The sequence below is a fragment of the Aptenodytes patagonicus genome, chromosome 2 (genome assembly GCF_965638725.1).
Source record: "Aptenodytes patagonicus chromosome 2, bAptPat1.pri.cur, whole genome shotgun sequence".
Taxonomy (NCBI): Eukaryota; Metazoa; Chordata; class Aves; order Sphenisciformes; family Spheniscidae; genus Aptenodytes; species Aptenodytes patagonicus.
The window spans coordinates 33,106,247-33,134,085 of record NC_134950.1 but is presented as its reverse complement, the minus strand read 5'-3'; the positions used below and the strand labels follow the sequence as shown (position 1 = coordinate 33,134,085).

General features: G+C 44.5%; 1 protein-coding gene across 1 annotated transcript in view; it reads left to right on the top strand.

Moving 5' to 3' along the window:
• The first annotated feature begins 3,058 nt into the window (after positions 1-3,058).
• Positions 3,059-27,839, top strand: part of STMN2 (stathmin 2) — a 43,321-nt gene continuing 18,540 nt past the window's right edge. Inside the window, exon 1 of the mRNA XM_076329510.1 lies at positions 3,059-3,326. Within this exon, the coding sequence (XP_076185625.1) occupies positions 3,308-3,326 (19 nt within the window). The 5' untranslated portion in view covers positions 3,059-3,307. The remainder of the gene's footprint in view (positions 3,327-27,839) is intronic.

Below are 27,839 nucleotides of genomic sequence, written 5' to 3'. Positions count from 1 at the left end.
TAACTGCTCCCGTATATGGCCAAGGGTTCGACAGGACAGTGATTGCCATGCAATTTCTTGCACAGCTTTCTCGGCAACCCCCGCCCCGGGAGTCCGGTACCCCCTTGCAGGCGGAGAGCAGAGCTTCCCCCTCCCACCCCCCGCCTGAGCACCCGCGGCCGCACCGCGCCGGCTCCCGCGGAAGGGGCTGCGGAGGGTCCCGGCCCGGGGCACCCGGGGGCCGGGCAGAGGAGCCGCTCCCGCACCGCCGGGTGGCAGGGGCGGCGCCGGGGAAGGGAGCGGGGAAATGCTGCTGTCATTGCGGCGGTGGCTACAGGAGAGCCGAAAGTGAGCTCCCTCCCGCAGGGGCTGCGGGAACCCACCGCCGACGGGGACCCTCCCGCTCTGCCTGCCGCCCGTTGCTGCCGATTAAGCTCGGAGGAGAGAAAAAACGGAATTAAATAAAAAAACCCAGATGCCAGGGCGGGTTTGCTGCCTGCTGGGCGTGCCGGGTGCCGCGGCAGGGGATGGGGAGCCGAGCCGAGCCAAGATGCGTTATGGCAGCGCGGCCCCGCTGTCCCCGCCCCCTCCCCCCCCCGGGCAGCTGAGCCCCGCAGAGCCAAGCCGAACCCAGCCTCTTCCCCGGTGCCGCCCCGCGCCGGGAAGGCAGCAGGGCGGCGGGGAGCGGCCGGGCCGGGCGGAGCCGGCACCGCGGCCCCTCACCCGCTCCGCGCTGCGGCTGCCGCGCTGGCGCAGGGCCCGCGGGGGGGTGCAGGGGGACGGGCAGCCGCCCCGCGCCCCGCGCTGCGCTGCCGCGCCCAACCCCTGCCCTGTCCCCGCCCTGCCCGCCTCCTGCCCTGCCTGCCCCCTCCTCGTTCCGTCTCTGCCCCTCCCTGCCTGCCTCCATGCCTCCACCCTGCCTGTCTCCCTACCCCTCCCTGCCTGCCTCCTGCCCCCAGACCGTCTCCCTGCCTGCCCCCTCCTTGCCTGCCCGTCCCCCACCCCGCCCACCCGCCCCGGCCGGCACGCAGCTGCCCTGGGGAGCGCCGCCGCCTCCAGCACCACGGAGAGCGCCCGGGCACCCTCCGCCCGCCCCGCGCCCCGCCGAGCCGTACAGGGCCGGGCCGGGCCGGACCGGGCCGGGCTCGCCGCCTGCTGCCCCGCCGGGCCAGCCCCCCACCACGGCATGCATCCGCCTGAGCCCGGGGTAGGGCCACCCCTGCCGGGGTGCTGGGGGCCGGGGGGGTGTCTCTCGGTTAGGGCGAGGCTCCCCAGCCCTGTGAGGCGTCCCCCTCCCTCCGCCCTTAGATGCGCAGCACTCAGTCGTTTCTCACCATTTCCTTTCAGGAGTAAGCTACTCTCACTACAGACATCCCGGCACAATTAGATCTCTGTCTCCTGCTCACCCTACCCCACAGGCAGCCACACAGCTGAAGGCCCAGAAGTGTCCCACCCCAAAAGGCCGCAGGGCCCCCGGGGCCGCCTTGCTGGTCCCGGTGAGGACAGGGCCTTCCATTAGCTGATCACTCCCTGCATCCCAGCAAACCTGCTTCATCCCCCTCCCGCCAACGAGCCAAAGCTGCCTCAGCAGGGAGCCATCACAGCATCTGCCGTGCCGCAGCTCACACGCTGGTGAATCACACGCCTCTCTCTGTGCACGCTGTACTCTTTGGGGATGTTTCTCTCCCCAAACTCACTTCCAGGCTTTACTATTCTCATTTAAAGAAAAAAAAACCCTAGTTCCTGCAATTCAGAAATCATCAATAGTGACTCAAAAGAGAAAGCTGCCCTCAGACTCATGCTCTGGGCCCTGCTTTACTCAAAGATGCTGTTTACTGACCTCAAGGAAGCTTGAAAAGCATAATCCCGCGCTACCTGTTCTAGGGGAGCACACACAGAGGAAGAGCATCGCAGCGCTGGCACACCGCGTGGACTGTGCAGCTGCAAATGGCGCTGCTGAAGGAAGGAGAACAGTGCCAATGCCCTGCCTGCTCTGGGAGAACACAGCTACACTCTGGAGACCTCTGCCCGCTCTCCTACTTTTCTCACCCACCCATACACACCATGAGCAGCTCCATAAGTAGCGTCCTCCAAATTCCAAGCTGAAAATTTGCCCTATGCCCTGTCTGTCTGCAAGCAGTGTGGGAGTCTGTTACCACTGCAAGCTTTTGACTATAAGGCTGGTTTTCCCCTGGGAGAGGTAAATGAGCTCCAGCCGGACAGTGTAAGGATGAGAAGGTGAAGATAGAGTGTCCCCCTCTTTGTACCACCGTCTTGGATACTGTCTGCTCTAGGCCAGCAACTGCTTCCAGCCCTAGGAAGTGTACACATAGGTCCCATCACTGCCATGTTTCAAGCAAGAATTTCAGTTAACCACCCACATTTGTTTAGTGGCTGTCAGTCATGTCACTGGCTTTCCTCTTGCTGGGGATATAGAATCCTTACAATTAATGTAGAGAATCCTTAGAATGTGTCCATCCCCTTTCATGTAATAATCGTATCAGGTCCCATTCTGCACAATTTATCAAATGAATCAAGCTCGCAACTTCCCAGTGGCTCTTGTTTTCTCTAGTACATCAGGGAAGCGGTTATTGGCTTCTTTTCCCATTCATCCTGGTTTTGGCTTTCCAGAGCCCTTTGAGAGTGTGATCAGGTCCAGCTGCCGTTCCCCAAGTTTTAGCAGAGTTTGAGTTGGCCAGGGTTAGGTCTGGGGATACTAAAACAAATACTGAAATGCAGAAACATTCAGTATAAAACAATTGTATATGGTGTCTGTATACATTTGTAGGAAATGGGATGCAGAGGTAAAAACAATCTGAGCAGCTGTTTTACTGAAATGGTTTAGAAAATCCCTTGCATTGGTGCCTTTTTTTGTCATTTCTTTGGAATAAACTGTGTTAAAATGAATTTGTGCGTGTTTTACAGGTAGCAACAGCAGAGCCTTCAAGACCAATAGGCTTTTTTCATGTAAGACATAAAACATTTGACATGGAATGTACTATTAAAGCCAGACCAAGGGGGGAGAGGCATGCAAGGGCTGATTTCCATTTCAAACTGCATTCTGGCACTTTGTACTCCAGCACCATTGGTGGATCAATATTTAATGCCCGGAGATTCTGGCTCTGCAGGAGTCATGTCAGGGGACCTCTAGAGCCAATCTGCTTGGGTAGAGGAGTGATAATTATTCATGGGCTCCTGCCTCTTGCTCCTTCTCTTGCACAGCCCCACTCTGCTGACTCAGTGCCTTATTCAGTCTTCTCTCCCTCTCTCCACTGCTGTAGCTGGACCCCTTTGCCTTCACCACCTCTGAGAGCCTGCACATCCCACCATGGCTAAAACAGCAATGGGTAAGAAACCTCATCTCTTTTTCTTCAGCCAGTACGACGGCCACTATTTCCTAGGACGGCTACCTACACTGGGTGCTCTTCTCAGTGTCCCTAAAGTTTATAAAAAATCAAGACAACGCTAAACATATTTTTAATTTCTTTGATCAGAAAAAGAGGGAGGAGGTGCGGGATCCCGGGGGTCTTTTAACGTCCTGAGATCAGATTAATTATTTACTGATGGGTGAGGTCGGCGCATGAGCGCAGCCTAATTTTGAAACGGCTTTCATTATTTTAAAGACGAATATCTATATTAAGACATTAAAAAAAAAAAAAGAAAAAAAAGCAAAAACGAACCGGAAAGTTATCCCCGCTATAAATACGCCTCCCACCGCCCCCGTAGCCCCCCTCGGCCGGGGCCGGCGCTCCCCTCCGCTTCCGAAACGAACCGCGTGGGGAGGAGAAGAAAGGAGGGAAGGAGGAAAGGCACCGCCGAGCGAAACCCAGCACCGCGGCGGCGGGGGCGGGGGGCTGCGGGCGGCGGCCCTGGGGGGGCCGGGCCGGGCCGGGCCGGCGGCGGGGCGCGCGGGGGCCCGCGGTGCCGGGGGGGGCGGGCGGGCGGGCTGCAGCGGGGCGGGCACCTGCCGCGGCGCGCACTGCGGGTCGGCCGCGCCCAGCCCGGCGCAAGGGGCTGCGGGGGGGCGAGGAGAAGGAGCCGCCGCTTGTCTGCTGCCCCGGCGCTGCCCGCACCTGCAGTCTGTCGGGGGGGCGGGGGGGGGGGGGGGGAGAGCGGGGCGGGGAGGGGGGGGGAGCGGGGCGGGGGGGGGGGGGGGCTGAAGTAGGTCACTGCATCACGGATAGCTGGTATTTGCTAGCAGTTCCCACCCTGTTTTTCTCTCAGGGGACAGCTTCCAGGGCTGCCGTTATCTTGCGTTTTTCAGCTGCAAGCAAAGCATCCTCCCACCCGCCTCTGTTCCCCCCCCCCCCCCCCCCGGACGGGAGCCGCACCCTGCGCCCTGCCGCCGCGGCGCGCCGCCCCCTCCCCCCCGCGCCACCCCCGCTCGGCCCCGGGGAGCGGCCGGGCGGGGCGGGGCGCGGCCGCGGGAGCTGCGCGCTCCCCGCCGCAGCCCCGGCCCCAGGGAGCCTTCGGGTCTCGGGGAGCCCTTTGCCCTCGGGTCCCTTCTGGCCACGGGGCGTCTGTCCTGGCGCCAGCGGCGGGAGCGAGAGGCAGCAGCCCGGCTCCGGCCCCTTTGTTCGAGGGAGGCTGCTGGAGTGGGTGGGGGAGCGGAAAATCGCAGTGGAGGGTGTGGGAGCGAGAGAAGCACAACCGTGGGGTCAGGCTGCTGAAAGCATGCGGACCCTATTACTCCTTGGTCTTTCTATTTTTTTTTTTTTTGGGGGGGTGAATGAGGCAGGACCTACGTTTGACGCATTCAAATTCAAGTTTTCACAGTCATTCACCATTAAAGTCATGCACACAGAAATCCCACAAAATAAGGATGGAGACCTCCAATGCAATTATTATCCTTCCCCCAAGAAGCAAATCCCATTCAAATTCACGTTCTGTGCAGACTCTGTTATCACTCTTAAATCATGTTGCACAAAGTTATACTGAATCCTCCTGGCACTGGCTGTAACCAATGCATTATACATTTATTTATTTATTTGAATGCTGATGTTCTACTCCCGAGGTATAATCGGTGGGGATTGAAAGCGTGTTAATCTGGCTGTGGCACCCCTGGGAACAGGGCATGAGACAGTTGTAGGTGCAGATAGAGGAGGGAGACAAGGGCTGTGGGAGTCTGGCCAGCCCTGCAGTGCCGAGCACGCCGTCCCCTCCCCACTGCAGCAATCTGGTAATCAGTATTGATAATTTGTAGTCAGTCGGAGACTTATCGCTGCAGAAGGCCCTGTTAGGAATTCTGTCACAAGGGAAGAAAGGGCTCTTCAGCCTTTGATTAATGATCTCGCAGCACACAAATAGAAAGGTTTCTGCAGCAAGAGAGATGCCTGGAACCATTAGGTTTGCCCAGAGACGGATTGACTGTGCCACGCCAGTTTGCCTATTAATACCTGGTTAACAAGCTACATACACAAGCAATAAAAAGCAATGGAACTACCTAGGTTTCTAAAGATACTAATTACAACAGCATTCAATTAAAAATGAAAGAAACATTATGAAAAGCATCTTCCTTCGTTAAACTCACACAGGTTAAGGATTCTCTTCACCATTTCTTTGAACCTTATTCTTCCTTACTGTAGGTATTTGGAGAGAAAATTTGGATCTAGACAGCATATTAGAATAAGCCACTTTATTTCAAGAGTTTTTTCACGGCAACAAATTTTATTTTCATGTGGAAAAATAGGTGCATTCTCAGTCAGACCCATTTCCAGTTAGAGCTAAATAAGCTACATTTGTTTTGTACTCAAGCTTTACCCAATAGACCACTGAGAGAACTACAGAGTGCCTGATTTTTTTTCCCCTGTTGAGCACCGTATTTTGCAAAGTGGCAATAAAGGCTAGATCCTGCTGCCACTGGAGCCAACAGAACGTTTCTAATCAGCTTAAGCTGGCCCACTATTATGTTTCTGGCCCTGGTCCAGCAAGGCACTTAAGCAGGTGTCTGAGTTTGAGCATGTGAATAGCCCTACTGGCTTTGGACAGAACTCTTCCCATAACTCAGGTTAGGCAGATGCTAAATACCTTGATAGGCCTGTGTTTATATTCTGCCATAGAAAGCAAAATTAAGCCTCATTTTCTCTTAGGCTCCGTTAAATAAAAGGTTTCCAAGGAAAGCTCCTTTGACTTACATAGGAATTTCAACAGCTGCAAGAACTTCTGGAGCTCAGTACACCCTGAATGCCCATGAAGTTCTTTCTGTTTAGTTTCCATAGTATATGAATGATGCACACCAGGCACACACATATCTATTTATTTCTTTTATTTTTTATATTTAAGTGTGTCTTATTTTAAAATTTCATATAACACGTCCGTACAGAAATTCTGGGGGCTTCCTCCCCTTGACGCCATCTTCCAAATGAAATCTGGATTGTATGGGTGGACTCCTTCATACCTTATGCTCCCTACCATACAGGATGTGTGTCGCATAAATCAGCAGCTTTTGCAGGTGGGGTCACTACAGACCTGATAGGCCATGTACCTGGTTGGATAAACTTTCCTAGGGTATGTACATGGCAGTGTGAGGGTGAAGCGGTCAGTGATGTCACTGGAAGTAAAAAAGGTGTCTGAAACCATTATTTCATTGTTTCCTTGCAGTGTTTAATTTAAAGAGTATTACGAAAACATCTTCAGGAAATTATCATACAGAATGTCTCAGTCCCGATTATGGTTCTTGTTTATTTTATAGGAATTTGTCTAACAGAAATACATGAGATATGTGTGAATAACGTGTTAAAGAGGTGTTTTAATTCAGACTCTTTTTGAGATAGTCAGGAACTCTGTGAGGTGACAAATGGGTGGGATTATGGGGATACGGGAATTCAGGCAGCCCCATGCTGCCTCCTTTGCATATCTCAGTAAGACTGATTAAACTGTTGTAAAAGTGCTTCAGAGTTGTTCTTCTATTTTGTCATTTGCATTTTACTTACAAGCTCAGACCTCAGTACTTAGCCTGATGGATGCAATGTCACTGCTAAGTTTGTCTGTTAACTGAGTACTACATTATTGTTTTATCTGGTATGTAAACATACATACGAAGTCATAAATATGTGTATGGTTGTTGGAGTTTAACTGGTTCAATCATTTTAATAACTAGGCTTTTTTACTGCAAAGGGGTAAGCATTCTACCTCTGATCTGCCAGTACACTTAAACAATTGCACGAGTGGTCATCTGGACATCAATGGCAGCGACAAGCTTCAAGTTAAACAACATACGGCTAAGCACCAGGCTGAATTTGGACTGAACATGCTCCTTTCCATATTATGCAGTTTTTAGCAGAAGGTTTTAACCTTCCCCTTTTATAAATAACTATGGTTCTTACCCTTTTATAAATAAATGAACACAAGTCAGCACTGAATTATTTTCAACTGTCAGAAAATTACATATCTGAATAGACAAATGGGAAATTAAGGTGAGAATGAATGTAGACTAGATTCAGAAAATAGTTTATTGTCTCATAATGTTAGCAGAAATGTGATTTGAGTGAGACACCATTATTCCAAATCTTGTCAAGATCTAGCAGAAGAAACATTTCAATTAGTTTATTTTTCTGAGAATTTTGATTACTAAACTAATATAAAGTTGCTGTCTAGTACAATTCACTAGATAACTGAAGGTTAACACCTTTTCACATTCTTTTCCTGTTTTTAAAGAGTAGATTACTCTTTCTGCTATTGATAATTCAGGCAGTGATAATTTTAAAAACAGTCCATATGGCTAAGAATTTATATTGCCTCATAGCAGCTCTTTCCTTACCCTGTCAAGTGTAGAAGCAGGAGGATGGAGCGTCATCTATTCCATCATCTTATGGAAGAGATCCCGTAACATGCTGAGGAAATAAAAATAAAATTCAGCAGCTTGAACACTTCCAAAATGCTCTCTCACCTCCACCTCCATCACCTCTTTGTCCCAATATAAGCTCTATTTAGACTAAAGGCTTCCCTGTTTAATAATGGATGCCTGTAATTCATTCACATTGATTTTGTGAATTTGAATTTCCTTTAATTAATTAATTAAGCCTGGGGGGGGGGGTTAATTTCTTTTGTATTTGTACTACAATAGTACATTTCTCTAGATCATTTTTTGCACACCTGTTTTTTACTATAAATATTTGTGTAACCTAACCTCATGGTTAGATTTTTCTCAGGTGACATTTATATTCATTTCTTTAGAAAAGAATTCTCCATTTTCAAATTAACAGCATTAATTAAAAAACCTCATTACAGAAGAGAGATCATAGAATCATAGAATAGTTTGGGTTGGAAGGGACCTCTAAAGGTCATCTAGTCCAACCCCCCTGCCGTGGGCAGGGACATCTTCAACTAGATCAGGTTGCTCAGAGCCCCGTCCAACCTGACCTTGAATGTTTCCAGGGATGGGGCATCCACCACCTCTCTGGGCAACCTGTGCCAGTGTTTCACCACCCTCAGCGTAAAAAATGTCCTCCCTATATCTAGTCTGAATCTACCCTCTTTTAGTTTAAAACCATTACCCTTTATCCTATCGCTCATATCCAGCAATATATTTAAATAGCATTTTAGCCTTCAAAGACTGTACAAAATTAACTAATGAATTCTCCGAAGAGACTTCTGTGAGAAGTAGGCATTATTGTGTAGTCTGAAACACAGAGATCAGAGGGTTCCCACAACAGGTAGGTCTGAGCAATACTTGACCTGTGCAGCATGTTCACGTAGGTCTAATTTAACTACGTTATTAGTTCATAGTCAAAAGGAACAATGGACGTTCCGCACTTCTGAAAAACATCAAGCCCTAGGTGTCTTAACCTAGGCATCCTAAAATGGTGTCACACCAAATAACTGATGTAGTTGGAAAATAAACTCACTAAAAGCTTTGCTAAAGATTATACAGCAAGAAAGCCACCACCTGAACGTAAGGGACTGAAGGCGGCTCCTAGGCGGCTCGGCTCATTGCCCTAGCCCAGTGACCAGTGGGCAACAACACAGCTGGAAGTGAAGCCCGCCAACAAGCCTTCTCGCAGAGTGTGCTCCCCCCCGGGCTATACATATATTGAGTACATTTGCCTTTCAACTTACGTTATCAGGCTTCAAAACTCTTTATCCTGGCACTCTCAGTAGTTCTGCCCAATGCTTTAATTGGGCAGGAAAAAAAGGAAAAACTGTCACATCATGAACCAGCAGTGCTTACTTACCTCTGCAGTAATACCTTAAAAAATCCAGCGTTAATTCTCCATACAAGTCACCTTTACAAACAAAAACTGTTGCTGTCATCAGGTGGCTTGCAGAGAACATGTCTTCTTCAGCAGTATCCGTAAAATGGTTGATAGATGAACCAACTTTGCAAATGAGTCTTGCCTTATTGGAGTCAATGGAGTTCAACCACTGGCCTTAGCACAATCAGCTGATGCTTGGCCCATGCGGACACAGAAATTGGTAGCTGATTTGGAGGAATGGCTGCTATTCACAATTCTCCCTAGGGTACACATGATCCTCAGGCTATGAATTCTGTGGATAGTCTGAGGTGTTGTTGATTTTCATTCAGTTTAAAAATACTGTTGATCCCACTTGGATGTGTGAGTCCACCTGTGAACATCAGCCAGCAATTCTACCTGGGACACATTATCTTGATCCTGAAAGGTGCTGGGCACCCATGACTACAGTGCAGGCAGTATCTTTAGCTCTAGTTGCTCAGCACTTTTCAAAAACAGAAAAAATTGCTTTGGAGACCTCAGTCTGCAAAGACCTGCATCCTCAGTCGAAAAAATGGACTAATGCAGAAATGTTGGCCCCGGGAACAAAATGTTCAAGATGTCGTGTGTCTGAGCAATACAAAGCTGCTCTGTAATTATTTCATTTTCTCTTCCACTTACTATGTTTTTCTTTTTCCTGTCTGCTAATACATAATTTAAGAAATGAAGCAAATTTAAGCTCTTTCTGCCAGGATATGCCATTAAACTGATGCACAGCATTTACACGAAACATTAGGCTTTGCTGAATACATTTAGCAATGTTATTTTTTGTAGGTGTAGCTGTCTAATCCAAGAAGTTCATAAATAAATTATAATTTATGCACTCATTCTGATACACAAAACTCATCACTGTTGTAGCAATTATTATGTGGAGAAATTGTGATCTTTCACGCACACAATCACAAAACAGGATTGTTGGGGTTTGGTGGGGTTTTCTTCACCAGTTTTGCCCCAAGCAGGGAGGTTAGTTTAGGAAGGTGAGTGAGGATAGAGTTAGTAAAGCTCTAAGGCACCGGGCTGGGATACAGGTGTGACTGCACCTCCACAACACGTGGGGAGAGGTCAGCGCCTCTGGCCGTGGTTGAACAGCACATTGCTGAGGTCTGCCCAGAATGGATGTACTTGTCGCTCAGTGACCGGAGGGAAATACAGGGGGGGATGGTGAGACTTCAGCCGTCCCTTGGGCACTTCACCCGCGGCTGCAGAGAAGCCCTGATTTGGCCTTCACCACCGTAGTGCGAGGAAGAAGAGGTGGTGATGGGTACAGTCCTCCCCCTCAGCCAAACAGCTGGAGTTTGGCCTCCGAGTGTGGCACGGGATGTGGCAGCCCTTGTCCCTGCATGTCCTCCGTCCCTGGAAAACAGCAGAGCCTCCAAGCTGTGGCCCCTTCCCACTCCCCCATGGGAACGGCATCATGCTGGAAAGAGGACAGGAGAGCATACAGGAGTGAGCATGACCTCCACCTAGTAACTGGGAAGCTCTAGTTTATAGGACCATCGCTGGATTTTGCATGATACAGCTACTGGACAAAAAATAGAAACAGCTGTGGGAGCAGAAGATAAAACTCGAGTTTCTTCGGGTGGCAATTAGGACCCTTCAGCTTTAATCCCCTCATTTCTGAAAGAGATTGAACCCAGCTCTGGCATTTCCGAGTCCAAGGTGGTCACTGTAGACAGCTGTACCAAGGGGCAGGAGTAAGACAGCCAGCAACGTTTCTTCTCAGCTACATTTTAAAAGAAAGCAGTGTCTGCCCCTGCATTTATGAAGGACCCTGTCCTATCTATGTGTGTGACATCCTCTCAGAAAATAGGTTACACAGATTTCTTCAGGGGACGGGGACTGGTTTGGAAGAACACCCAATTCCCAATATCGGGGGATTAAACATTTCAAGTCTGAGGCACCCTTGCTTGTAGAAAAAAGTAGCACCCTACAATGCACCAGCAATTTGAAGAGCAGAAATTGTGGTATTTACGGATTTTCATGACCTCTCTGCAGCTGTGCAGGAATTTGCAGAATCCGCATTTTGGATTTAGAAGCCTGAATTTTTCTTAAATATCATTTTAGGCACCTAGCTCCTTTATTGGATTTGTCCCTTAATCATTTTATGACCTGACTTTCTCTTCATTAAGATGGGGATAATCTTACATACTTACCTCAGAGTTGTGATGTGAGGTTATGTTCCATACTGCATGGAAATGTGTAACAATGCTCTAATATTATAGAAGTTGCAAAAATCCATACCAATCAGATTAGGAAACAGAGCAATTTACCTTCTAAAGCTGTGTTAACATTCTGTGATATTCAGGTACTTTTTATAATCCTTAGGGAATTTCTTAGGCAAAGACAAAATAATGATGCATATATTTTATACTACTGATTGGCATAGAAGTCTACAAATTGAGAATTCAACTTAAGCTAAGATATGCTTTACGTGAAGCTAGCTAAGGTACCTTTTAATGTTTCAGGTTTTTACGTTAAATTTAAATATTTTCACTAGTCATTAAGAGACTACGTAGCTATAACTTGTGCTCTTGATACTATTTTTGATCCTTTCTAAAGTTGTTGAAAACACAAATTGTCCTTTTGGCCTAAGATTTCTGATACACACATGTTCCAATTCATCCTCTGGTTTCCACTAGGATGGCTCCTGATGGGGTTTCATTGGCAGGGCTCCCTGAAGTGTCTAATATTATTACGGTTATTATTTTTTCCATTTCAAAAGACTGTAGAGACCACAGCCAGCTCAAAGATGCACAGAAATTTTTCCCTACATTTATATATAAAAGTGTAGCAAAATTTGTTTGTTTGTTTGTTTACTAGTATTTTTGTACTGCAAATCCTCCAGTTACCTGAATGGAGCTGTAAGAAATGTTTGCAGGCTCCTAGCAAATCTCTTAAATTAAAATGAATGCATGAATCGAGCTCTATAATTTTTCAAAGACATTTTTTGGAAGTGAAATTTACTTCTGTAACCCATTTTATTAGCCTTTACTAAATATCACATTTAACTATTTTGATGTATTTGTTTCTTACATCACTCGTGTGAAAAGAAAGACCAACTGATGTCACTCAGCAGTTGTGTTTATAGTCACTTGAATATACAGTCTTTGTCTCCAGGTACTGGCATTTATTCAATTTATTATGTAGGTGCAATACAAAAGACTATTTCTAAGCTAATATCTTTTCTATGTGTTCAGATATTTTTTGATGCTGTCAAGACTGCAGTCAGGGAGCTTTCAATGTCGTATGTTGTAGATAGGAAAGAAGCCCATACTCGTGGTTTAAAAAACAAATGTTTAATATTTGTCAGCAAAACACTTGTTCTCAAGGCAAATAGCTTCTTGCTGGGGAAATGATGTTCTACCTCTAAACATCCTTATTTTCTAAGTAAAATATCAATAAGGACTTCTTAAGAAAAGTAAGATATTTATTTTAGTCTGCATTGAGGATTCAAGTTATTCCCTTTGGAAGTGCATTCACATTTTTTGCAGTGAAACATTAAGAAGAGAAATATCTTATGTAGAGAATCACACTGCGTTAGATTAACAGTGTAAAGAATTTCACCTTCTAGTGGTGGGAGGCCTGAAAAACAGTATTAAATATGAAAGAGGTACTTTTAAGTGCTCTGCAAAATTGTAATTCTCCATTTGCATAGCTTGCCAGTGCTGTTCTAGAGATCTCAGCTCTGCTGGCATCCTGATCTCTCCTGCACGGAAGATGTGAACAGTACTGCAAAGGGTAAAAAACAGCAATAATAAGAATAAATACTGAACCGTGGCAGAAAATTCAAGGCATTTAGAGAAGCAAACAGGAGTAATCTACAATACAAAGGTTACAAAATTGGATTTAGTATATTTCTATGTAGTTATACAGATATAATTTCCTAGATTAAAACAAAAATTAATAAAAAGTATCCTGGAAACAGAATATTATATCAGATGGACCTCAGTCTGCCCTGAACTGCTACTCTAATATTTTTATAGTGTTTTAGTGCCATTTACATATTAGAGGAAAGTCTGAGCTAGCAGTAAGGAAGACTTCTATTTCAGGTGACTCTGAACTTCCTTGTGAACAATCTGCCATCCTAGTCGGAGTTTCCCATCTGCTCCATCCCCACCACCTACTGATTTCCAGTCCCAATCCATTTCCTTCGTACCCTTCCCCTCATTTTCTTAACCCAGCCTCCTCATCCAGTCAGTCATAGTATCACCCTCATTCTTGGTAGAGTTTCAATCACCCCATCCCCTGACTGACTTCACCTTTTTTTTCCCCTCTTTTTATTTAATTCATCTGCTCTTGGCAATTTCTTCCACCAGGCAGGTTCAACTCTCGTTCCTTCACACAGCCCATTCCTTCTGATAATCCTCCACATTTCTGCAGGGCCAGAAGGGGAGGAATTAAGACCACAAGATAGTTGTTTCCTCTTCTTTTTCCAATTTCCAGCACTCCCCTGGTCCACAACAGGGAGGAGCAACCGAGAAGAGCAGTGTTTGAAGCATCACTCTCAGCCCATGTGGAATCAGTCATGTCCAGCACAAAGTGTCTTCAGAGAAGTTGGTTGTAAATCTTGGACATGTCTCTCCCAGCCATGGTTGAAGCCTGAAATCAGATATTTCAGTGACTTATTCCATGGCCAGGCCTGGGCAGATTTTTCAAATGAGGAATGATTTCCTGGCACAAAGTGCTAGAGCCTTTCAAACAAATACAATAAATGCTTGTTTAGTTTACCACGTGCAAGCTATGTATTTTTCCATAGTCATCTTCCCAGAAATAGTGAAATAATTTTTGCTAAAAGCTTCTCCGAAATTCAGCAAGAGGCAGCCCAACAGCCAAGAAAACTGTAGGCCAAATCATTGTAATTTAACAAAGTGATACTCGGTGGAAGGAGGACTCCCATATTTTCTAATGCAGTGGAAGTAAAAAAAGTGGCACTAAATGGGAAATAGCAATGGCTCACTGTGGTGTATGGGTCACACATTTAAGTGGCTAAGATGTGCAAATGCCAAGAACACCAATCTTGCTGGAATTAGATCCTAAACCAGTGCAAATCTATGGTAGGTGACCCATGTTGATTTATGTCTGATGAACCCATTTTTTCCCCTTCGAATCTCCCGAAGCAGCAGCTTAAGAAGGAAACATCTCCTTTATTATTTTGAAAAGTCATATAAAAGCCAGCTACAATAATAAAGGAGAATTTGATTATACATGAAAAGAGACTTTTTTATACAGGAAAAAGAATTTGATTATACAACAAAAGAGAAAAAACAGGCCATTATAAGTTGACATTCGGATATCTCCAGCTCCCTTTACTTTTAGAACATATGGGCATGGTGGTGTTGGGTTGACGGTTGGACTCGATGATCTTAGAGGTCTTTTCCAACCTCAATGATTCTATGATTCTATGATTCTATATTGAAAAATGGGATGGCCAAGCCAGTCCTGGAATTTTGGTAAGTGTGTTATAAAGGACAGGCTGAACAACACAGAAGAAGTTCTGATTTGCCTTTAATGACAGACTGTTGATGCTGGGATATGCTGGTGCACAGTGCCCTGAAAATCTAGCTATTGCAAGTTGTCCTGGTTTCGGCTGGGATAGTGTGAAGATCCTTTTTTATTCAAAGTGAGCCAAGCACCCTCGCACCAGAACCCCACCGAAATCAATGGAGCATCTCCGTAGGGATCGTCTCCTCATGTGGTTAATTTAGTAGCAAAGCAGTGTCTCTGAATTCATCAAGATCCTCTTCTGTGTAAGTGGAGGCCAGTGCTGCAGAAAGAGAGAGAGAGAGAGAGAGCGCTACAGAGAGAGAAATAGACTGACAGAGCAAATGAATTCTAGAAGTCTTCAGTAATATTTCAGAACAGGAGAAAGATCACTAAATTGAAAAAACAGTGTAAAAGAGGGAAGGAGAAGAGAAAGATGAAAAACAGAGGTGGATCGTGAAAGACTTAATTGGGAGCAGTTACATTACTGAAAGTCCATATAAATTGTTAAAACGTAGACATTTATGCATTAATTTTACATCTTCAAAAATCAATGTATTTCTATTATGCAAATCGGAGTAAGCTACTTAAAACACAGGTCACTTTCTCTGACCAGTGGTTCTTGTTCTAGTTTCATTGTAGCATCAAATGTAACAAAAATATCCCACCAGCAATTGTTCTCTCTCAGCCAATTTAATCAATTCTGAATAATATACTAATTTCTTTGAACCATCAGCATGGCTTCAAAGAAGAGGCTGTTGTTCTTTATTTTTCTTTTTTTCTCATTCATTTTACACATCTTCTGATTAAAGTACTCAATAATATTTACAATCTATGCCTAACTATGATAAATTTTAGCGATATGCTGTTGAGTGGTATCATTATTTTCTTAATGGAGGCAATCAAATGTTTGAATATATGCATAAAGACATGGCAGGATGCAATAGTAGAAGTATAAATCAGGTAATTAGTAATAATAGCTGCATAGACAGTTTAGTTAAAGAGCATACAGAAAAATCTGAACGCCACAGAATAACAGACATGTGACAAATAGCTCAAAAATTTCATCTTAGAAAGCCCCCCAGAAAGCATCTATTGGATAAAACTTAAATGCACCAAAGTCAAAGAGAACTTTTCAGTTGACTTAAAACAAGGCTGGGATTTCATCCACGAATGATCTGATTGCTAGTAAAACAGTATTTCAGCTCAAGATCAGGACTGACAAAAACTTCAAACTATTGTAATTAATTTTACTGGGAGTTAGGAGAAGTTCACAATGGTGGAATGGTGCAGGACATGGGCCGTATCTTCTAGATGGACTTCTAGAGGACCACTGATAAATGGCCACAGCTCAGTGGGTGCTCAAGCTGAAGCTTTATTTTAGCATACATGCTTTGCGTGTATTTTTTCTCAGGCTAAGAAAGGATGTGACAAATTGGAAAATGCTTGTCACCTAGCAGGAGTCAAGGTTACTGAAGATTTCATCCATCACTTCACACAAGTCACTTCATTGATTGTTGTCACTGCCCAAATCAGTTTTACTAAAAGAAGAAAAGAATGTCCAATTAAATAAATCTCTCAGATTTATTTTATGGTCTGGATTAGGTCTTAAGTTTGACCTATATTAATGTTTTCGATTGTGCCAATTTCTGGTTAAAATAGGCACACTGATATCCACATGCTCTATTTCCAATACGATTTTATGGTTTTGTTCAATAACAAAACTTGCAGAGACCCCAGATTTGTTCTGCTACATAAGTTAATACTCGCTGATGACCAGACTGCTATTTTATTTGCAACAGTTCCAAATGATCATTTAGACTCTGCAAGCTATACAAAATCTTCCCAGTGAGGCAAACCCAAAATTTAAAAGAATAGTGGCAATAATTCTCTTTATTTGCTTTTATGTGTCCTTTTTATTGCCTGTGTCTATTCTGTATGGCTTATTGCTTGCTTTGCAAGCAAGCTTAAGTGCTGAGAGAGTTTTTACCAAATCTGAAAGGGTACTTGGAAGACTGCATTTCAAAAAAGAGGTAGGATGACTGGGGAAGTGGCCTATGGTGATGGCCACATCTGAAGTCCAGCAGCTGAACAGCCAGGGTCTCTTCCTGGTGCTACCCCAACAACATGCTCTTGGAACGTGGCAAAAGGAAACCGTGAGGTTCTTTGGCAAGAAAGGAGGTAGGATGGAGGGCAGCGAATGAGTGAGTGGTTGGGGAAAGAGCCAGGGAAGGAGCCCGAGGGATTTGGTTCTGTAATGTGCTGGGGATGAGCTCACCAAGAGTCCACAGCTAATGCACAAATCCTGAATGATAACAATAGTGCAGAGGTCCAGTGAGATGAGACGCATTTTTGTTGGGATAGCAAGCACTAAAAGATGTGAATAACAAAGAGGAGTGGAGCTGGGACTGTAAGTTGCCAGCAAGCCCTCCCTCCCACAATGGCACACAAATTGAGCTCGCTCTGGGAATTGAACTGTGGAGAAACTGGTTGGAAGGACATCTAGAGGTTATCTAGCCTGTCCTCCTGCTTGAAGAAGGACCATCACCACTTTGTCTAGCCAACTCCTGAATGGATGATCTCACAAATTCCCAAGCCACAATTTGTGGCTGTTGTTCCTTCTTCTGTTATCTGGAAGAGTTCGGGTCTGTCATTTCATTGGTCTTTCCTTCAAATAGTTGTAAGCCACTAGTATATTGTCCCTTAGCCATCTCTTTGCCTAACTGAACAAACCTGGCCCCCTCCACCACCCTTCACAGGCCACAGGCTTCAGGTCCCTCACCTTCCTAGTAGCCCTCCACTGGACCCAAGTCCCTCCATGTCTCTGTTAAATTGGGGGCCCCAAAACTGGATGCAGTACCTCAGGTGCAGCTCCACAGCACCAAATACTTTCAAGTACCGGTGAACCCAACCTCCCCTCCTGTTGATTCACACACACCTCTGCTTCTGGCCTGCTTCCTCTCTCCATTTTCCCAATCTGACCCCTTTAAAAGAAAGATGGAAGAAATAGCAAAAAACCTCTTCCTTGTGAGACTTTCAGAGCCAACCTACGTATGCTGAATTTATTTCTGTAAATTTATTTTAAAAACCGTCACTGCCCGGTATCTGTTCCTATTTTGGTGCTTAGACTTCATCTTTCAGCATTGACAGTTACGGGTTTACGTAGCCACACACTGAAATGTCATCTGAAATCTCACTTGGGCATTTGTACTCTCTTTAGGACTGTGTAGAAGACTAGCAGAAAATTCTCTTACATCTTTAAATGCTGTGAAAATAGGTTTTCACAGTGAACATGTTGAACACTGAAATGTCTAGAAGTAGCCCAAGTTTCTAGATTTAGGGACCTGCCAAAAGATACTTTTCCTAGTCATTCTGTTGCCCGCTTGTTAGGAGATAATGCCAAATGAAAAGATGAGTTTTACAGAATCTGCTTTGTATCAACATGGTTGATCAGGGAGTTGCTGTCATTTTTGCTTGCTTTCTATGCAGTGCTTTCAAAGTCCTTGAAAACCTAACGACATCATTTTTGAACCAAAGGATTTCTCCAAGGATAAACACACCCTTGGTAGGCTTCCTACGCAGGGAGACTTTCTTAAATTAGGGACTAAATTTCTCTAAACCCAGAAATTCAGTCCTTTGGAGTATCTTGTAATTAAATAAATACAGCCCCTTGCTCCCACATATATGCAACTGAGTAAACTCTTAAATTTGTATAAAAGAATTTAAATTTCTATAGTCTTTGTTATGAAAAAAGGGAATTAAGCCCTACAATATAAAGCACCAGAGTATAAACCAGAGTATCAGGGCATCTGCAACACAGTTTCCATTATCACACCTCCTTGGGTTTAAAGCAAAATCCTCCACAAATACAAGTTACATCAATAGGCAGACTTTAATATCAGTTTTATACAGAAACTTAAAAGTCATTTACTAAGAGCTTATTTTGTTCTGGCATTCAAATTTGAAACACTGTTGTTAATTAACACAATTATAATGTGTATGCCATTGTTTGTATTATTGCCAGGATAGGAACCCTTCACTTTTAAGTAATCTACTTACATATGTCATTTGCAATTGTGTACAGAAAGCAAACTAATGCCTTTATTCAAGCTGATGAGACAACCTTATTTAAAATGTCCCACAAAATTAAAATTCCATTCAAAACCCAGAAGAAAATTGGATTTTTCAGACTGTCTCCTTTCATTGTCTTCTGCATTTTGACATTTAGTCGGTAGTCATGGCAGCTAGTAAGAGTGATGTGTAACATAAAGATGCAGTTACACATATTTGGCTTTGGGTTAAGTACATTGAATACATATGGATTGCTCAAAATCAACCAATAAACTTATGTAAAAAAAGCTTTATACATTTTTATGTATACATATATATAAACTAAATAATGAATGCTTCTATGTGTTTCCTATTCAGACTCTATAAAATGGGTTTTCTAGGCTAAATGAAATGATTAGTTTGAGGGGTACCTTCCACAGCCCTCACAGCAGCATATTGTCTCTAAAATGGATTCTCCTGATAATTATGTTGTGAAAATAATTGCAATAGGTTCTGCACTCAGTGAAATGACTCAGCAAGCAAGGAATACATTTAATTACTGGAATATAAAGATCAAGAGTCCAACCCTACTGCAAATTATAATTGCATTTATCCCATATAATAAAACCACAAATTTCTACTTAGCTGATTGCCCTCAGTATTTTCTTTGCCTAAAGCAAAAAAAAACGCACCTTGCAATTGAGTTTGCTTATGCAAACTTAGTTATGACTAACTAATATTTTGGCTTTCATCAGTTCAAAGCACAATTTTTAAAATACTGGAAGACATCAAAGAGATCTGCACTTTGGAATGGCACAGGATGTGTGTTAATGAGGGTTGTGGTTACAACCCCCATATGAGTTACAAAAAAAGTCATGTTTTATATCTGACTTACAGTTCTATTAAAACCACATGTGTATCTGATCCAGAAAAATGGCAAGGATCAGACTCTCTGTTAATGGAAACTGGTAGCGATGCAGCTCTGTTCTCTTGATTGAGGTACTCCACAACAGCTGAGACTCCCTGAATGATGAAAACAGAAAAAGCTGGATTCTTTACCCAGTCTTTCTTAATTGCCTGCTTTGCTGAAGCATTTTGGGCCATTCCTTTGCTTGATGCTGTATCAATGGCTTGCTTTCAGAACATGTGGGTAATTCCTAAAACTTGCTCTGTTGAGAAGCTCAATATGGCTCTTAAAACAATTTGACTGTAATCTCAGTCCAAAGATGGGGAGGAGGGATTTCATAACATAATTGAAATAATATCAGTACAGGTCCAGAAAGGATCTGCTGTGTCCAGATGAAAAGAAACAGTAGCAGAACTCTTTTTTCAATTGTGAGGACTGACAATATGCCAGGGTTATGTCATTACTCTCTAGGCATGATATTACACAGCTGCTGTGGAATAAAATTACATCCAATGTCAGTGGGTGATGCATGGCCAGGTGATGCAAGACCAGAAGAGTTTGTCGAGCCTACGTAAAGGGATCAGGGTGGTGCAAAATTAAGTCAGTGGAAGCCTCTGAAGAGATCATTAGGAAAAATTGAATGAATGCCACCATTCCAAACACACGGGGCTGAGGGCGAGATTCAGAAAAATAAAAGAAATGCTGGCAGCCAGCTCTGTCACACCCTGCTCTAGTAACCCGGTCTTACTGTGCTAAAACAGAACCCGCAGCACGATTCATACCTTGGGAAGATGCTGTTTGATCATGTGTCACTAAACCATTGCCGTTCTATTTCATCATACTTGATTTGCATCCTCACTCTAGGGGCTGTTTCACCAGCCAGCACCCATATTGTCTGTAGCACTCTCAATCTGAGACAGCCTGTGCCAACGGAGGTGCCACTCATCCAGAAATCAGGAGACCTGTGTTCTCCACGAAGCTTTCCTACAGAGTGGGTCTGTGACCTGAGGCAGTTTTTTTCACCTCTGGATCATTTTCCCCCCAGCATCCCTTGCCTGTCTTTCTCACTTACACCGTAAGCTCTTTGGCACAGGGTGTTCGCATCCGACATGTTTGTACAAAAAGTAGTGCAGATCTCAGCTGGGCCTCCGCGTGCTCCCTCAATACAATAACGAGATGACCTTAAGAGCATGCTGGGAGACAGCAGCCATCTCCGGTAGCCTAGTACCTGACTGCTGGGTGCTCCAGAGGAAACTAGCATGCTCAACACAAGGACTCGAAATTGCACTTCCCACCCAGTGCCTGGATCACCAGCAAGCAGAAAGCTCTAGGCACACTGCCATTGTGGTGACTGATACCTGCATGCCAGGGCTGTCGGGGGACAGCAGGCTCCTGCAGGCTCTGCAACTTCTGTCCTTCCAAGCTGTAACTCAGTCCACCCCACACGTCTCTTGCTATCTGCTTCGAGGACACTAAAGAACTACCACCTCCTTTGCCCGTCCTTCCCTGGTGCTTCAGCCACCAGCACGGACCCAGGACCAAGCCGAGCACCACAGCTTTGCACCCAGGAAACAGCATGGCCCGGGGGGCTCATAAGCACTACATAGCCACTTCTGAGGGAAGGATCATAAATGTGGGGGATGTCCTGCTGCAGGGAAGTCCTGAAGCAAACTCCACTAGACTGCTGTTAAAGCAGGCTAGCAGAGGTGGTAGCCCCAATGTCAAAAATGCTGAGACAAGATAACCTGTGTACAGCAGGGCTGCGATGGATGTGTTGAGGAAAGTCTCTGAGAAGCCGCCTGCTTCTCTGGCCTTCACACATGAACATTAGCATTCCTGAAAACACTCCTTTTAGTCTGTGTGGAGACTCAGGTTCTGGTTCAGTGCTGCTTACCAAGAGGGATCTTCAAAGTCACATTAGTGGAAATTTTGGAGTGAAATATCTGGCTTTTTAAGCCATTTTATATGTAACTTGTCTCAGAAGTAAGAGAGTTTAATGGCTTTGTGTGCTGGCGAAAGGGTATGTCACAACCCTTCAGGCATACAATGCGAAAGAAATACATTACACACAGTGAGCATTAAATCATGGAAAGCAAATCTGCCCATTCAGAAATGCCAGGGCTTAAGGTTTTGATCCTTAAATCATTCATATAAAACTCTAAGTGATACCTCAGGGGATAGGGATTTTTCTTGAGAACAGGAAAATTAATGATAGGATTAGACGCAGAATGATAACGTGCAGAATCATTAATACTACTCTGTCAGTAGTCCTAAACTAAAAGTAAAACTGAGGATTTTTCTATAAGACATGACAGAGCCAAGCTTGCTATAATACCAATCGAAGGAGACTGTTTTCCCTGTGTGCAGGTACGTAACAAAACCAACAACAGTTCTCAAGCAGGCAAGGTGAGCCAAGTAAGGAGAGTTATTTAATCCTGGTGCAGCTGCTACCCCCTGTGCCCTTTTTCCATCCAGTTCACATTCAGGAAAATCTCTTCGGTTTACATCATCCCATAGCTGAATTTCCACAGTCTTTTGTGCTTCCACAGAATACAGGAGACAGCAGATAGCAGAATGGTTACTGGATGGGGCTGCCTTAAAGGCTTGCAAACTATTGATGCTTACATGACTTTCACACTTGGGTGATAAGAGTGTATCAGGAACTATCTATGGCTGTGATGGCCTCTTATGAAGGTAGGCATAGGTTCAGCATCTTAAACATCAGCATCCTGCCAAAGCATCTGAAGAACAGGGGTAGAATTTCTCACTGCAAAAAATTAAACAGTTTTTTTCAGTTAACCAGCAGGAAATAAAGCTGTCTTAGGAGTACTGTAGCCTTTGAGTTCATTCCTCACTGTTCATCCTCCCCATTGTCTTCAAAGTCTGTTTTAGTAGCTCACATCCTTTCCTACATAAAAAGCTATATGGGAAGAAAATTGGGGGAAGGGAGATGGGCTGTGGAGGCAGGGAAAGAAATATGAGGGGGATGCCTTGAAAAAATTGCAAAGGCAAGGCAGACCTTAAAGAAGGAGGTCTTCTCCCCCTGGGGAAAAAAATCTCTGGAATATTTGTTTTCACCCTGGCTGAAGTTCCCTGAAGTTCAAATGGATTTCAGGAGGGCTGCAGACCTCTGTATTAGCATTGGGCTCTGTTGCCTTCCCCTCAGTCCTGGAGGACTGCTGGAACTGAACTACCAAGACCTTCCTCATGCTGATGTGATGCACTGGCTCTCCAAAGGGTTGGCTCACAAGAGAGAGTGCAGCGTCTGGCTCTGCCACTGCTACGAACTAGTTTCTGCAGAGCTGGAGAAGGAGGAGAAGGTTACCCATAGCTTTCTTGTCTGGCTTACTTCTGTTCTTCCCATGTTTCCACCAGCACGCAATGTTGTGAGGCTATCAGGGCCCTGAGTGCACTGACAGGCTCTGGACAGGCACATGTCTGTATTCCTTCCACCCTGGAAGGAAATGGGTGTGTTTACGTTTCTGTAAACAGACAGTACAATCTGGCCCGAGATTCTCTAATAGTGACTATGGCAAAGCATCTGCATCACTTTGTTTCGAGTAACCATGACAAGATTTTTTTTTTCCTCCAAATTAAAAAAAAAACCCTTCCATTAAAATCTCATTTTGACAATGAGGTTGCATTAGCCTGACAAAATAGTCCCATTAACTCATGTCACAGATGACCATAACAGTCAGGGTTCAGTAAATGGATTTTCTCATTGCTTCAGCAGTGAAAATCACATAAATTGAAATAATACAACATAGTAAATTCACATCTTAACATTCTGACATCAGAAAATAAAGTGAACAAAGACATTTGAATCCAATCACACACATAAAGTAAAAATCATAGACATGGGATCTGGAGTAGTCCATTTTAGTCCAAAAATCCGTAGTAATGATCAGTGATTAAGCTGTAAATTTAGGGGCAATTTCCAGTCAGACTTGTGCCACCCTCCAATCTGCATGTTTGCATGTGTTTGCATCGACACACCGTAGATGCAAGAAATTCACTACTGGGCAGCCTTTGCATAAGCAAACAGCTGCTTGTGTATTCCTTGGGATGGGTTTTCCAGCCAGACCCTAAGCTGTCACCTGAGCTATGCTGTAGAAGTGGCATGCAAGGGCTTGCACTCGAGGACAGGGTTCATTGGTACAATTTGACACAGCCTCAATAGGAAGCTGAAGGGTCAGATGTGTCGCTTGCATCTTTGTGTTTTGAAGAACTTATGCTACAGCGCTCCCTGATTTCACTGCCACCCTGTGCTTTTATGAATGACACTAATGCTTGATTCCATCCCAGGCCATTTCAAAGCTGTTTGTTAAAAGGATCTCTTGTTGGAGAGAATAAAATTGCTAATACTTCTGCTGAAACCTAGGTAGCTTTAGCGACCTCAGAACAGTCATGAGGGTTACAGAAATTAATGCCTAAAACTACTTTTTAATAGTTGCCACAAAAGCAGATTAGGTCTGTCCAAGTTCTTTCTTTCTCATTTTCTGGACATACGGTAGGAAATGCTAGCCACTGTTGACAGAGGAAACTCAGTAATTCACAATTTCTTTTCCTCATTTTCTGTTTCTTGTTTCCTTTTCATAGTACCTGCTTACTCTATGGCCTAGATACGGAAATATCACAAAACTCAGGGGCAGGGGACATGACCAAAACTCTATACTTGTCCCTATATTAAACTGCATTGCAGTATATGAAAAGTGCAATTTTAAAGACTTGGTCACCAAATAATGGCCCCAAGTGAGTGAGGATCCTGTGCCACCTTTCCCACCAGTGAAACGTGAGCACTATAGGGCATTAAAAAGGCGGTTCTGTCCAGCTCATCTCGAGTGCCTTTGCTTTGAGCCCATGAGCCGTTAGTACAATTTGAAGCAATCTAATTTTTGTTGGGGAAACTGGACAAGTACACATGTACATGAGGTTGCGAGATGGACTCAGACCAAATACTCTGTTGAGCAGTGTTTTGCACTCAGAGAGACAGTCACAAAATAAGCCCCACCTGTGTGAACCACCAAAATGAGATGTAACTCATGATTAAGCGTAAGGGATGCATAAGATGTATTCACTGCAGGGGCTTTTGCTTTCATTCCCTTCATCACTGGTAACTCCATAAGCCTATAAACATCCTTAGGTTTTCTGACAACAGAGGGAGATTCACTGGCCTTAAGACAACCTGATTCGTTTATCTTAGACGTCTCTCTTGGAATGGGACTAATCACTTTCTATTGGTGCTTATCTCTCCATTGACTAAAAAGAAAGCTTTCATGACTGCGGCAAACTAGCTGTCTTAAATACTAGATGGCCAGCATTAATTAAAGTGAATCCCAGACTCATACATCTCAGATGAGCGCCAAAAATTAAATGATATGTAGAATCCCTATCACTCATGCCCCATCTTGAGTTTTACTTCCCCCAGTCCCATGTACTAGTCCCAATACTAGTTCACCACTTTACTAGCACTCATCTTGCAGCCTTCTTCAAATACCCCACCAGCTGTGGGGAAACAATTGCAGTTATGATCATGTAACACCATTTCGTTTGACAGAAAAGGATGCAGCACGCTACTAAAATGGATTATTAAAAAAAAAATACTGGTCAACAGAGCGTGCCTGTTGGTGTTCACAAAATGCATGGCTTTTCATGACTTAAAGCATTGTCTTGAGAAGCCAAATACTCTAGCACTTCAAAGGAAGCATTAACAAAGTGAAATTTGTAACAAACTGCTTTGTCAATAACATCCATGAGAAATCATTGTAAAGGATGGCTGTGGTAGGTCTTCTGTACCTTGCATTTCATGCTTCACCTAATCTTACTTGTTATTCCTGCAGTCTCTTCCAAAGCAGAAAACAAAGCAGGACTTCAGTTCAGTCTCAGAAAGCTGATTGTCTCACAGGTGCCTGGCAAGGGAACATAGGGCTGAGCTGTGTTATGGGTTGAACATTTTGACCATGGACAACGTGCCAGTTTCTGTTTCCTTCCAGGGTGCAGAACTTCAAGAACTAGTTGGCTAGTGGGACTTGAAGTGTCAAAAATCAGTAACACTTTATTATATGCAGACTTGATTCAGTAAGGGAAAAGGAATCAACATATTTGCCTTCATCAGATGTTAATTATAAGTGACATTTACACTTATCTCTCTGCTTTCATGTGTTAAAAATAGTCTTGCTTATGAATAATGGTCTCTGCTGTGACACAGCAATCTGTCCTAGCTGTGCTTTGCCAAGGAACAAAATGTGACCCAAATTGGCCATAGCCTGTCAGTCAGGACAGACTTTCATTTTACAGTGTAAACTGTAAAAAATTCCTTATAGCTATTGGATAAGAGATGAGAACAGACAGGGTGGTTTTACCAGTGTTTTCCCTAATCTTCCTATTTCTCCCAGCAACAAATAAGTGGTTGCTGACTTCTAATGGCAGCCATAGCACTCTTCCTTATTGGGTTCGCTCAATGGGCACATGAGCTGCAGGACTGGCGATGGACTAATTTTCTGTCATTAGTGGAGGAATATGAGATGTATCTGAATAAGCACATTATTTGACATCAGGAGAGCACTTTTGAAGTGAATCATCAAAACACCCCAGCTGGCCATGCTTTGGTTCACACTGCGGAGCAATCTTGGAGTGCACAAACTGGTTTACTAGGTAATAAAATTGGAATATGTGCTTTAGTAGTACGTCTGCTATGCTCCAGGCACTAATGGGTGTTCAGACCATGGGACCAAACTAGTCTAGAGAAAAGACCCCCAAAAATATATACAGCATGGGCATGGAGTCCTTAGAATTGTTTCCCTCTGGAGATCCAGTCCTGCTCTGCTTCCCTGCTTGCTCATACAGACGTAGCACTGGCGCCCTTGAAAGCCTCTGGGAGATCTTACCTGGACCAGCAGGTAAAGAGCCCACAAAGGAAGAGCATGGAAATGTTCACCCAACACAGGGAGTGGTTTCACAGTTTCTAAACATAGCTGTTGAAAATAATGCCTGAAGTTTGAGAAAATGGTGACATTGGCTTAAAACAATGATATTAAGGTGCATTTGGGTCTCATTCAGAAAAGAATAATGCATTCTTGAGCTTCAAAGCTATCTGAGTTTCTTTTTCTCTGAAGCTGTCAAAGCTCTTAGGGGCATTAGATAATATTTCTAAGGTTTTCTCTGCAACTCTGAATATGAGGATTTATTTAAAAAAAATAGATGAGGCTCTGAAATAATCACACAGCTTCAGAAATTAAGAAGACCTCTAAATACTAGGATATTCAGAGCAAAACTGCAAGAATTGCTAATACTGAAATCCCTTCTGGTCTTAGCAAAAATCAGTGTTCTGTTCTTGCCCAACTTTGAAGGTTTTAATGCATCTAAACATTTAAATCTTGGAATCATAGAATCATTAAGGTTGGAAAAGACCTCTAAGATCATCAAGTCCAACCGTCGACCCAACACCACCATGCCCACTAAACCATGTCCCTAAGCACCTCATCTACACGTCTTTTAAATACTTCCAGGGATGGGGACTCCACCACTTCCCTGGGCAGCCTCTTCCAATGTTTAACCACTCTTTCAGTAAAGACATTTTTCCTTACATCCAATCTAAACCTCCCTTGGTGCAACTTGAGGCCATTTCCTCTCGTCCTATTGCTAGTTACTTGGGAGAAGAGACCGACACCCACCTCGCTACAACCTCCTTTCAGGTAGCTGTAGAGAGCGATGAGGTCTCCCCTCAGCCTCCTTCTCTCCAGGCTAAACAGTCCCAGTTCCCTCAGCCGCTCCTCATAAGACTTGTTCTCCAGACCCCTCACCAGCCTCGTTGCCCTTCTCTGGACACGCTCCAGCACCTCAACGTCCTTCTTGTAGTGAGGGGCCCAAAACTGAACACAGCATTCGAGGTGCGGCCTCACCAGTGCCGAGTACAGGGGCACCATCACTTCCCTACTCCTGCTGGCCACACTAGTTCTGATACAGGCCAGGATGCCATTGGCCTTCTTGGCCGCCTGGGCACACTGCCGGCTCATGTTCAGCCGGCTGTCAACCAGCACCCCCAGGTCCTTTTCCGCCAGGCAGCTTTCCAGCCACTCTTCCCCAAGCCTGTAGCGCTGCATGGGGTTGTTGTGGCCGAAGTGCAGGACCCGGCACTTGGCCTTGTTGAACCTCATACAGTTGGCCTTGGCCCATCGATCCAGCCTGTCCAG